The following is a 12,934-nucleotide window of genomic DNA, read 5'->3' on the forward strand; positions in this document are numbered from 1 at the left end:
AGACGCCCCCACTCCTCAGTTGCTCAAAGCAGACACGAGACGTCCGAGGCCTTCGCCAGAGCACGGGGTGTGCGTGGGCGTGTCTGTGATAACCCTCTTTGCCAGATCTTGGCTCAGGTGAGTCTCTTCACAGGTGCGTGGGTGCTGGGAGGGGCCCCACTGGAGCCAGCTGGCACCCAGCCCACAGCTGGATGCAATTATCCAGGAGCGAGTCAACAAGCCAGACGTGGTCTGCAGGGCGGAGCTGCCAAAGAACAATCTCCTTCGCCCGCTGGGAGCTGCTCTTAATGTCCCAGCTCACCGGCTGGAGGGAGCGTGAGCAAACCACCTCCTGACATTGCCCCATGGCCACCTACACCGTCCGGGTGACCACCGGGCAGGGCTTGGCGGCCAGCACCTGCAGCGCTATCTCCATCACCCTGGTGGGAGCTCACGGGGAGACCCCCAAGCACCGGCTGGATCATGAAGGAAAGGACTTTGCTCCCGGAGCTGTGAGTACGAGTCCTCCCTCCTCCACAGCAGCTGTCTCCTGAGGATCTCCCAAGGGGGAAATTTCCGAGACGAACACCTGCAGCTCTGCATTCAGGCACTCTCATGCTTCAGGGCTTCAGATGGTTTTCCACAGGGGTCAGGAACAACCTCCCCCCCTTCCCTGCTCAGTAACTGGTCGGGTGCATTCTGCTTTTTTTTCCTCCCCCACCTTCCTCTGACGCATCGATGCTTGGACACCCGGCGGGGCGGCCGGCACTCTGAGCTGGCCCAGAGAATCCTCTTCCTAGCTGGTGTGTCTCGCTCACGTGTTGGGGTCCAACCAATCACCAGATTGGGGGGTCAGGAAGGAAATTCTCCCCCAGGTCAGGTTCCTTGAGGGCGTTTCCATCCTCTGCGGCATGGTTCATCTGCTGGCACCATCCGGGCACACCAACCTAATCAATCCCCTGCCATTGCAGGGACTGGCCAGAGCAGCGGATCTAACGGGGCCACTGTCCAACAGTGGCCGACACCGGCTGCTTCATGAGAAATTGCAAAAGACCCCTCAATGAAGGGCTAAACTGCCCCCATTTCCCTCCTGTCCCCTGTTGTTCAGAGCTCTGAAGCATGATGATTCCTAACCCATACAAAGCCCTTAGAAACTAATGAACTAGGGAGGATAATAATTTGCCTGTTTAGACTGTGGCTTTTCGGTATGTGTCCGTGCAGCACTGGACGCAAAGGGGGCCCTGATCTCAGTCGAGGTTTGTGCAGCGCCTGGCACAACAGGGGCCTGACTCCTGATTGGATCTCGCCGTGCTACTGCACTACCCACAATAGTGCTGCCCTAGATCTCTTGTTCTCCCCGCTCCCTGCTGGGAGCAGAGGCGTGGGGCTCTTGCCCTTTTTCCAGCCGTTGGCAGGGTTAGATCTGGCAATACTGCTGCGCTGACCCCCAATCTCTGGGCTCCGTCTGAGTGGTGCCCCTGGAGGTCACTTCAGGCAGAACCCCCATGAGCCAGGGCGGTTCCCCTTTTGCCCCCGAAGCCGGAGCGGAAGAGCAATGAGCCGTGTGCAGGAATTAGGGGCAATCCCTGGCGTCCCCCAGCTCTGTGGGGGGGTCTAACCCTGCTCCCCCGGCCCTCTCCCTCCCCAGGTGGACATATACCAGGTGCCCAGCGCACAAAGCCTGGGGCCGATCGTGCTGATCCGACTGCACAAGGAGCCCTATTCCTTCTTCCCCTCGGACGGCTGGCTCTGCAACTGCGTCCAGGTGACGTCGCCCGAGGGGGACACCTACCGCTTCCCCTGCTACCGATGGATCGAGGGGTACCGCACCGTGGAGCTGCGAGAAGGGGCAGGTAGGTTCCCCACTTCACACAAGGGATCACGGGCCCTGCCTGCCCTCTGCCCCCTCCTCTCCACGCCCCCTAACCCGAGCGCCTCCCGTCCACTCAACAACTGGTCAGCGGCGAGCCCTGGCGCCCCGTCCCCCTGAACATGGTGATTCTGGGGGGACGGGGGGGAAATTTCCCTCTTGACTTGATGGACGTCACCATGTCTCCCATGAACGTTCATGGATTCTCACATGGATCAGTAACTGGTTAATAGCTCGATAACGGAAGGGGGATGAATGGGCAGTTTTCCCAGTGGGGAGAGGTAAATAGTGTCACAGAGTGTGGGGGAGTCAGGGCCCTGCACCCCTCCACTTCCTGCGATTCATGGTGACTCAGCCAGCCCGTAACACAGAAGGTTTATTAGACGACAGAAACACAGTCCAGCACAGAGCTTGTAGGTACAGACAACAGGACCCCCTCAGTCAGGTCCGTCTTGGGGGGCAGGGAGCTTAGACCCCAGCCCTGGGGCTCCCTCCGTTCCCCCAGCCAGCTCCAAACCGAAACCCCCCCTCCAGCCGTCTCCTCCAGCCACACACCCCGGCTCCTCCTCCAGCCTTTGTCCAGCTTCCCAGGCAGAAGGTGTCACCTGGCCCCATCCCCCTCCTGGCTTGGATTACACGCTCCGGTATCATCCCTCAAGTGAAGTCACCCCCCTGATATCCCATCCCCAGGGCAGACAGTACCTGCAAAACTCCCCCGCAACATCCCCAGCTCAATCCTCCCCACTCCCTGCTCCGTCACACCCCCGAGGGTCTGTCCTGGGACCAGTGCGGTGCAACACATTCATAAATAATTTGGAAAGGGTGTATGTGGGGGGGGGGCGGAGAAACAGAGAGGGGGCGGCATTTGCAGCCTCTGTCAGGGAGGTCACAGGCTCGGTGCTCTGGTACTGCTCTGGCACACTCCGCTAGGGGAAGCCTCCTTGGCTTCGATGCCTCCTGGGACCGACCTCGGAGCCTTCAGCACCCTGGTCTTGCCGGGAGCTCCCTGAAGGATCCAACCCTGATTTCTCTTGCTAAACAGAATCCATGGGCTGAGTGGGTGTGTTGTCTTCCCTACCAGCTATTAGCAAGTTTCAGAGCGGCAGCCCTGCTAGTCTGTAGCAGGGAGGAGTCCTTGTGGCACCCGAGACGAACAAAGACAAATAAATGTGTTTGTCTCTAAGGTGCCACAAGGACTCCTCCTTCTTTTAGCTATTAGTAAGTCTTTCTTCTCCCTGCCAGCCAGGTAATTTGCATCAACTGAGACAGGAGCCTGTTCGCGACTATTCAGATCCTTAACCACTACCACTTCCAAGGCAGTTCTCTGTCGTAAAGAGATACTGTCCATTTTCACCAGCAAGTTAGACTCAAAGTTCTGTGGTCCTTCCCTTACCGACCTCTGCTTCCACATGGAATCCGACGTTAATTCCACTGAGCGACGACGAGTCATATCCAAAGTGTCTAGGGATGAGCGTATACCTGCCCTTCCCTGCATTCTCCAGGGCAGGTCCAACTTTAGGCCGATTCCCCTGAATCAGGCCCCACGCCTGCACCCTAAAGAAGAGCACCTAACTTTTTAATTTTTACTCACCGCGGCGGTCCGGGCGGCAGCATTTTGGCGGCAGGTCCTTCCTTCACTCACTCCGGGTCTTGGGCGGCGGGTCCTTCAGTGCCGTGGAAGACCCGGAATGAGCGAAGGACCCGCCGCCGAAGTCCTGGACCGCCGCAAGATATTCGAATCGGCCCCCCCACTTCCTAAAGCCGGCCCTGCTCCAGAGATTAACTGCCCAGCCGTTCTGCTCTGCAGACTCAACTGCCCTGTCTTCCCTCTGAACCCGAGACACAGACTGTCCACCCACCGAATCAGCATGGAGACATTCCTCTCTCAACAACCTTGTTTGCCCAGCAAACTGGTCGAGCACAGCCACTTGGTTATAGGGCTGTTCAACTTTCTTAACAGCTCTTAGGTTCATCTGAGATCTTCTCAAAGCCATCCCCACTGGATCTTTCAACAGGAAAGTCAGTGGATCCATTCACTGCAGAACATTTCTGGCTTTTAGGAACTGAAACTGCCTTGGTCAAATCACTTCCACACTTTTAGTTCCAGCAAACTGCTTGCACGGATTACCATGAGGATTCCTTTCCCTGGGAGCTTCTCAAAGCATCAATTCACCCCCTCACAGAAATTCTGCCCTTACCCTCTTCACCTAGGGCTTGCTCGAAAGGATCACTTTCCTGAGCAGCGACAGACTCTTTCTGGGTTTCACTTACATCCAGGATCACCTTTGGCTCATCGGCAGGGTGGTTTCCTTTACTAAGGCAAACCAAAGCAGCCAAACAGAGAAGACTCGGTCTCACCCCACTGGCTGACCATAAGTCACACAAGCAATTCCCGTAGACACTCCCATTTCCCAGTGCCACTCGCTATGGGGACGAATGGTTATGAATGCTAATGGGAAGGGGGTAGGTTTGGAAGATAAAATAAAAAAAGACCAAGTTAAAAATCACTTAGAAAAGTTAGATGTCTGCAAGTCACCAGAGCCTGATGAAATGCATCCTAGAATACTCCAGGAGCTAACAGAGGAGGTATCTGAGCCTCTAGCTATTATCTTTGGAAAATCATGGGAGACGGGAGAGATTCCAGAAGACTGGAAAAGGGCAAATATAATACCCATCTATAAAAAGGGAAATAAAAACAACCCAGGAAACTACAGACTAATTAGATTAACTTTTGTGCCAGGGAAGATAATGGAGCAAGTAATTAAGGAAATCATCTGCAAAGGTGGTAAGGTGTTAGGGAATAGCCAGCATGGATTTGTAAAGAACAAATCACGTCACACCAATCTGAGAGCTTTCTTTGCTAGGATAACGAGTCTTGTGGATAAGGGAGAAGCGGTGGATGTGGTAGACCTAGACTTTAGTAAGGCATTTGATATGGTCTCGCACGATATTCTTATCAATAAACTAGACAAATACAACTTAGATGGGGTTACTATAAGGTGGGTGCATAACTGGCTGGATAACCGCACTCAGAGAGTAGTTATTAATGGTTCCCAATCCTGCTGGAAAGGTATAACAAGTGGGGTTCCGCAGGGGTCTGTTTTGGGACTGGCTCTGTTCAATATCTTCATCAACGACTTAGATATTGGCATAGAAAGTACGCTTATTAAGTTTGCAGATTATACCAATCTGGGAGGGATTGCAAGTGCTTTGGAGGATAGGGTCATAATTCAAAATGATCTGGACAAATTGGAGAAATGGTCTGAGGTAAACAGGATGAAGTTTAATAAAGACAAATGCAAAGTGCTCCACGTAGGAAGGAACAATCAGTTTCACACATACAGAATGGGAAGAGACGGTCTAGGAAGGAGTACGGCAGAAAGGGATCTAGGGGTTATAGCGGACCACAAGCTAAATATGAGTCAACAGTGTGATGCTGTTGCAAAAAAAGCAAACGTGATTCTGGGATGCAGTAACAGGTGTGTTGTGAGCAAGACACGAGAAGTCATTCTTCCGCTCTACTCTGCGCTGGTTAGGCCTCAGCTGGAGTATTGTGTCCAGTTCTGGGCACCGCATTTAAAGAAAGACGTGGAGAAATGGGTGAGGGTCCAGAGAAGAGCAACAAGAATGATTAAAGGTCTTGAGAACATGACCTACGAAGGAAGGCTGAAAGAACTGGGTTTGTTTAGTTTGGGAAAGAGAAGACCGAGAGGGGACATGATAGCAGTTTTCAGGTATCTAACAGGGTGGCATCAGAAGGAGGGAGAAAACTTATTCACCTTAGCCTCTAAGGATAGAACAAGAAGCAACGGGCTTGAACTGCAGCAAGGGAGGTTTAGGTTGGACATTAGGCAAAAGTTCCTAACTGTCAGGGTGGTTAAGCACTGGAATAAATTGCCTAGGGAGGTTGTGGAATCTCCATCTCTGGAGATATTTAACAGTAGGTTAGATAAATGTCTATCTGGTCTAGACAGTATTTGGTCCTGCCTTGAGGGCAGGGGACCGGACTCGATGACCTCTCGAGGTCCCTGCCAGCCCTAGAGTCTATGAAAACCAAGACCCCAGTAAAAGAAAAACGGTTCTCCTGATCCCAAAAGACCAAGCCCCAGACGCAGGTCAATATACAAGTCAGGTCTTACCCACAAATCACGCTGCTGCCAATCCTTTAGAATCTAAAATCTAACGGTTTATTCATAAAAAGAATGAAATATGGACGAGAGCTGAAACTGGTTACAGGAATCAATTACACCCAGTAATGGCAGAGTTCTTGGTTCTAGAACGCTGGACGGCAGCCCGGGGCGCTCTCGAATGCTGGGAGGCTGCGGGCGGCCCCCTCCCCGTCCCAAGACCTGCACCAGCAATGCTAGCGCCGGGAACTCAGCGCAGGCCCTGCAGCGCCCCACCTGCACCAGTGCACCGCAGTGCTGGGGGCTCTCGTGCCCCAAAGCCCCCTGCATGCACCCCCCCTGCATGCACCCTGATACTCCCATATACCGACCCTCCTGGATACCCCATGTAACCCACCCCCTCCGCATCTCCCCAGACCCATCTATTGCCAGGGCCCTGCAGGCACCTGGGTGCCCCCTGCACGCACCTTGACACCCCCACGTGCCCCGAGCCGGGCCGAGCCGCGGTGGGGACCGTGTCCCTTTAAGAGTGGGGCTGGGCTGAGCCGAGCCGGCGGGGGGTGGCTGCGCTCCCCGCTGCAGGCTGATGCCGGAGCCTGGGCTGAGCACCAGGCTCGTCTCCTGCACCAGCTCCGGGCGGGGCTTCGCTGCGGCTCCCCCAGTCCCCCCGGGCCGGGCCGCCCCCTGCACCTGCACGGTAGGGGCGGGTTGCATGAGGCGGGGCAGGACCCGGTGGGGCCGAGGGCTGAACAGGCCCGGCAGGGTGGGGCGGGGGCTGCTGGAGGGGGAAGCTGGGGAAGGGGTGGCACGGCCTCAGCCCCCTGGGGAGACAGGAGCAGCCCCGGGGGTGCTGGGCGCGTGCTGGGCAGAGCCCCGGGAGAGCCTCAGCCCCACTGCAGGCAGTGCTGTAGAGAAAGAGCCCACGCCCTGTGGCGGGCGAGGGGAGCCCCAGGCAGGGGGATCCGGGCCACCCGCACCCACCTCTCACGGCCGCTCCATGCTGCTCCCGGTACCAGGGCCGCCCAGAGGATTCCGGGGGCCCGGGGTCTTTGGCGGTGGGGTGCTCTTCCGTTCCGGGACCTGCCGCCGATGTGCCCCGAAGACCTGCGGTGGGCGCCCCCCCTCCCCCGCTGCCGAATTACCGCCGAAGCTGGACCCGCCGCCGAAGCGCAGCCCGGTCTTCGGTGGTAATTCGGCGGCGGGGGGTTCCCGCCGCAGGTCTTCGGGGCACTTCGGCGGCGGGTCCCGGAACGGAAGGGCCCCCCCGCCGCCGAATTACCGCCGAAGACCGGGCTGAACTTCAGCGGCGGGACCCGCTCCGTCTTCGGCGGTAATTCGCCAGCGGGGGGTCCTTCTGCCCCGGAGCGGAAGGACCCCCCGCCGGCGAAGACCGAGAGCGAAGAAGCTCCTGCGCCCGGCCCCGCAAGAGTTTTCTGAGCCCCCTGGAGCGAGTGAGGGAGCCCGCTCCAGGGGCCCCGAAAAACTCTCGTGGGGGCCCCTGTGGGGCTCGGGGCCTGGGGCAAATTGCCCCTCTCGCCCCCCCCCCTGGGCGGCCCTGTCCGGTACCAGCCCCGCTGCTGCAGTTCTAGCACCGCCACTTTCCACTTCCTGTGCCCGGTGCCGTCCACCCCCCACCCACCGCAGGGAGCAGCCCCTGCCCCTCCCCTTGCCTGTAGGAGTTCAGCGCCGGCCGGCAGGCCAAGCTTCAGAGCGGAGCGTGGGCCCCGCCCGCTGGCACCACGGTAACCCCTAACTAAGGCGCCGCTTTTGGAAAATGTGCTGAAGGGAAGCGGCTGCTTCCTTTGCACCCCACTAGCTACGCTCCTGGTCCCCAGGGCCTTTTATATTCTCTCTCTTATGGGCGGAAACCCCTTTGTTCTCCTGTGCAAAATCACAGCAACAAGATGATGTTTGTAGCCACCTGGGCAAGTCACATGTCCATGCACGACTCAGTTTGCAGGTAGAGCAGCCATTGCTCACATGCTACCTCGAACGTCCCAGGAAGACTTCTCAGATGTGGAGTGGAGTCTCCCAAGGTCCATTGTCAGTTAAGTGTTTCTTGACTGGGCACTTAATCTGCAAATTCCTTTCTCGAGAAGCTGACCAAATGCTTCCCTAATGCTACTTAGCATCAAACACACTGAGATACAAGTGCATAGCCAATATTCATAACTTCAACTGCAAAAATGAGACACACATTGAGATACCCAGCAAACCATAACCTTTCACAGACACCTCACACGACAATCTTTGTACAAGATTTGCTGCAAAGATATAGCAGTGGTTGCAACAATGATCGATACGGTCACAGTTCATGTCAATAACGTCACAATAGGCACTGACTTTTGTTTTTGCTGGTGAGTGCTTTCGAAAAGGTGTGTGTGGGGGAGGGACTTTGCTAGTTTTGGGGAGAGGTTGTTTTCAACCTCTTTATACACATCTTTCTTGTTCTAGTTACTGAATGTGTCTATCGTTGGTATCTTTACTATTTTAATAATGGTTACATTCTTATGAACTACGTATTTACGTTCTCCTGGATTATAGTATATTGAAATCATTGCAGTCACTTACAACCTGTTTTCACCAGCGTCCCGGTTTAAAGACATTACATCTCACCGTAGCTTTCTGGATGAAACTGTCAGCAATTTTATTTACATCTAGTTCCCTGGTATGGTCTTCATGCACATTAAGGACAGCTACATTATTCAGTTGTGTCTGTCCCGTTGATGATTGGAGATAATTTTTAAGTCACCTGAAGCTGGAGAATGAGTTCAGGATGATACAGGCCCAGTGAGCACGATTCTTATAACTGTGCATGGGGCTGCCAGGTTATTGCAAGTGACTCCAAGATCTCTTTCCTGATGATGGGTAGCAGGTAAGTTAGACCCCATCATTTTGTATGCGTAGTTGGGATTATATTTTGCCATGTGCAGTACTTTGCACTTAACATTGAATTTCATCTGCCATCGTGTTGCCCAGTCACCCAGTTTTGTGAGATCCCTTTGTAACGCTTCGCAGTCAGCTTTGGGCTTAACTGTTTTGAGTAATTTTGTATTGTGTGCAAATTTTGCCACCTCCCTGTTTACCTCTTTTTGCAGATCATTTAGGAATATGTTGAATACGACTGGTCCCAGAACAGACCTCCGGGGGACACCATTTGACACCATTCTGAAAACTCACCATTTATTCCTGCCCTTTGGTTCCTGTCTTTTAACTAGGGTGCCTGGGAATGCTTTCAGGATCATCTAAAGATCATTTAATTTAATGGGAAGCTTTTTGTGATCTTAGTCACCCTGCCTCTGTTTATAAACAATCTCACTGCCCCCAGGGCAGAATGGGGAGCAGCTCAGAACACATCACATTCCACACTCAAGCTCCACCTGGGGCTAGGGCATATGCTGTGACCAGACCACAGGTACAAAACTCGGGGGTGGGGGGGCAGGAACCACTATGGCTCATGGGTGCTGAGCACCCCTATGTTTTTTGGCATGGGTGCTTGAGCCCCGGAGCACCCATGGAGTCAGCACCTATGGCTCCTCTCATGGATCAGTAACTGGTTAAAAGATCGACAACAGAGCAGAAATGAATGATCAGTTTTCACAGTGGGAAGAGGTAATTAGCGGAGTCCCCCAGGGTCTGCCCTGGGACCTGTGCTGTGCAACATATTCATAAACGATTTGGAAAAGTGGGGGAGCAGAGAGGTGGCAAAGTTTGCAGCCACCACTACATTACTCAAGATAGTTATGTCCAAAGCAGACTGCGAAGAGTTACAAAGGATCTCCCAAAACCAGGCGAGTGGGTGACGAAATGGCAGATGAATTTCAGTCTTGATAAATGCAAAGTTAATGCATGTTGGAAAACAGAATCCCAACGATAATTCAAAATGATGGGGGCTAAATTAGCTGTTACCACTCAAGAAAGAGATCTTGGAGTCATGGTGGATAGTCCTCTGAAAAAACATCCACTCAGAGTGCAGCGGCAGTCAAAAAAGCGAACCGAATGCTGGGAACCTGTAGACGGGTCAGACTCACCCCTGCGGCGCCTCCTGCTGGTGACTCCTGGGAATTAGCTCCGTTCCAGCTCTGGAGCGCCCTCTGCAGGCCAGTGAGCCGCCTGTCCTCTGGCCCCCCGGGTCCCTCCCTGGACCCGGTGCCCTTTTAGCTGGGGTGCTGCCCCCTGGCAGTAACCCCTTTCTCTCTGGGTCTCCCCTCCCCGGGGAACCCCCACCCTCTATCCCCACCTTGCCTCAGTATTGGCTACTGCCAGTCATTGTCTAGCCCCACGCCCTGGGGCAGACTGCAGTATCAGCCTAGTCATCACTGGCAAGGAGGGTTTGGACCTGCTGCCTTTGACTATCCCTGGGCTGCCCCCTGCAACCTCTAGTACCTGTTAGCCCAATGCTAGGCCGCAGCCTGGGGCTTTCCAGGCTGGAGCTCCCCAGCTCCTCAGCCCTGCTCCCCTCAGGTACCCGGTCTAGCTCCCTGCAGCCAGGCCCTTCTCCCTCTTCAGGCAGAGGGAGACTGACTGGGCTCCTGGCTCACTGCCTCTTATAGGGGCCAGCTGGGCCAGATTGGGGCCTGGCTGCAGCTGGGCCTGCTTTCTCCCAATCAGCCCAGGCTTCTTGCCCCAGCCTAAAGGCTGCTTTCTCCAGCCACAGCCCCCTTCCCAGGGCTGTTTTTAACCCCTTCCAGGCAGGAGCAGGGGTCCACCCTGCTACAGAACCCTTAGGAAAGGGATGGATAATAAGAAAATATCATATTGCTTCTATATAAATCCATGGTAGGCCCACACCTTGAATATTACATACAGTTCTGGTTGCCCCATCTCAAAAAAGATGTATTGAAATTGGAAAAGGTACAGAAAAGGGCAACAAAAATCATAGAATATCAGGGCTGGAAGGCACCTCAGGAGGTATCTAGTCCAACCCCCTGCTCAAAGCAGGACCAACATCAACTAAATCATCCCAGCCAGGGCTCTGTCAAGCCTGACCTTAAAAACCTCTAAGGAAGGAGATTCCACCACCTCCCTAGGGAACCCATTCCACTGCTTCACCACCTGCCTAGTGAAATAGTTTTTTCTAATATCCAACCTAAACCTCCCCCACTGCAACGTGAGACCATTGCTCCTTGTTAGAAGTAGACATTCATAGAATATCAGGGCTGGAAGGGACCTCAGAAGACCATCTAGTCCAACCCGCTGCTCAAAGCAGGACCAATCCCCAGACAGATTTTTGCCCCAGATCCCTAAATGGCCCCCTCAAGGATTGAACTTTCAACCCTGGATTTAGCAGGTCAAGGCTCAAACCACTGAGCTAAACCTCTCCCCTTCTGTCATCTGCCACCACTGAGAACAGCCGAGCTCCAACCTCTTTGGAACCCCCCCGTCAGGTAGTTGAAGGCTGCTATCAAATCCCCCCTCATTCTTCTCTTCTGCAAACTAAAGAAGCCCTGTTTCCTCAGCCTCTCCTTGTAAGTCAGGGGCCCGCCCCCCTGATCATTTTTGTTGCCCTCCGCTGGACTCATGAGGAGTATGGAACAGCTTCCGTATAAAGAGAGATTAAAAAGACTGAGACTGTTCATCTTAGAAAAGAGATGACTAAGGGGGGATATGATAGAGATCTAGAAAATCATGACTCGGGTGGAGAAAGTGACTACGGAAGTGTTATTTACCCCTTCACATAGCACAAGAACCAGGGGTCACCCAATGAAATTAACAGGGAGCAGGTTTAAAACCAACCTAAGGGGGTATTTCTTCACACAACGCACAGTCAGCCTGTGGAACTCCTCGCCAGAGGATGTTGTGAAGGCCAAGACTATAACAGGGCTCAGAAAAGAACTAGAGAAGTTCATGGAGGATAGGTCCATCAATGGCTATTAGCCAGATGATCAGGGGACAGCCCCATGCTCTGGACGTCCCTAAACCTCTGACGGCCAGAAGCGGGGACTGGATGGCAGGGGATGGATCACTCGAGAAATTGCCTGTCCTGGTCTCTCTGTCTGAATCTCCTGGCACTGACCACTATCAGAAGACAGGATATTAGGCTAGATAGGCCATGGGTCTGACCCAGTCTGGCCGTTCTTATGTTCCTATGTAATGGCTCTTGATTGTCGTCTCCTGGGCTGGCTAATGGATGGTTACTTGGAACTGGTTTCGTGTAAACACTTGGCTTGGGAGGTGGCCTCTCCTGGCCTGTTTTGCTTCCCCGCCCTCACATGAGGTGATGCTAACGTTGCATCATGGTTACAATTGACACTTCTCTCTGTATTCGCATTCACACGTTCACAACCACAGCCCGGATGCCTTGCTCACAAGGGCCACTCAGTTCAGAACATCACACGGTTGCATAAAATACCTTACTCAGGATATTTTTATGGTCAAATAACACTGTATACAAACAGTTGATTGAACTTCTTATGGGGGGCGGTATTCAAACCTTCTGTTCTCCCCGGGGAGGAGCACCTGGACCCTGATTCTTACACCCCCATCCATTATTCATGCATGTCTGTCCTCAGGTTGCACTGTGCACATCTGGCCAACATAAGGGCTGTCACCTGCACATCTGTCCCGCCAGAGGTTCGCCCCATGCAATATCTGTCCACATATACTGTGAGGCTAGCCGGCCCCGTCCACATCCGTCCACAACTATATTTCATGAGGTTCGCCGCATCTTCATCCGTCTATTTTCAGGTTGGACACATGCGCATCTGTCCCTGATAACGTTTGGCACCCTGCACATCTGGCCACATCTGCCCCAGGGCAGGTTTGCCCCATGCATAGCTGTCCACATCTACCCTGCGAGCATCTGACACTGCCCCTGCTCCCTTCTCAGTACCCTCCCCCACATCAGTGAAGATGTAACGATGCGGCTTTGGTGGGACCCAACTGAGAGTGCCAATTCAGGACAAATTGTTTAGAGCAAGGCAGTTACAGCCCAAGGCTGGGGGTCCTTTGCACACCA

The 12,934-nt window shown here is 53.9% G+C and overlaps 1 protein-coding gene across 1 annotated transcript in view; it reads left to right on the top strand.

Annotated features, from left to right (window-relative positions):
- The first annotated feature begins 344 nt into the window (after nucleotides 1-344).
- LOC123358217 (hydroperoxide isomerase ALOXE3-like) overlaps nucleotides 345-12,934 on the top strand; it is a 38,034-nt gene continuing 25,444 nt past the window's right edge. Inside the window, exons 1-2 of the mRNA XM_045000882.1 lie at nucleotides 345-491; nucleotides 1,628-1,832. Coding sequence (XP_044856817.1) covers nucleotides 345-491; nucleotides 1,628-1,832 — 352 coding nt within the window. The remainder of the gene's footprint in view (nucleotides 492-1,627; nucleotides 1,833-12,934) is intronic.

Source organism: Mauremys mutica, unplaced genomic scaffold (assembly GCF_020497125.1).
Source record: "Mauremys mutica isolate MM-2020 ecotype Southern unplaced genomic scaffold, ASM2049712v1 Super-Scaffold_100033, whole genome shotgun sequence".
In the NCBI taxonomy this organism is placed as follows: Eukaryota; Metazoa; Chordata; order Testudines; family Geoemydidae; genus Mauremys; species Mauremys mutica.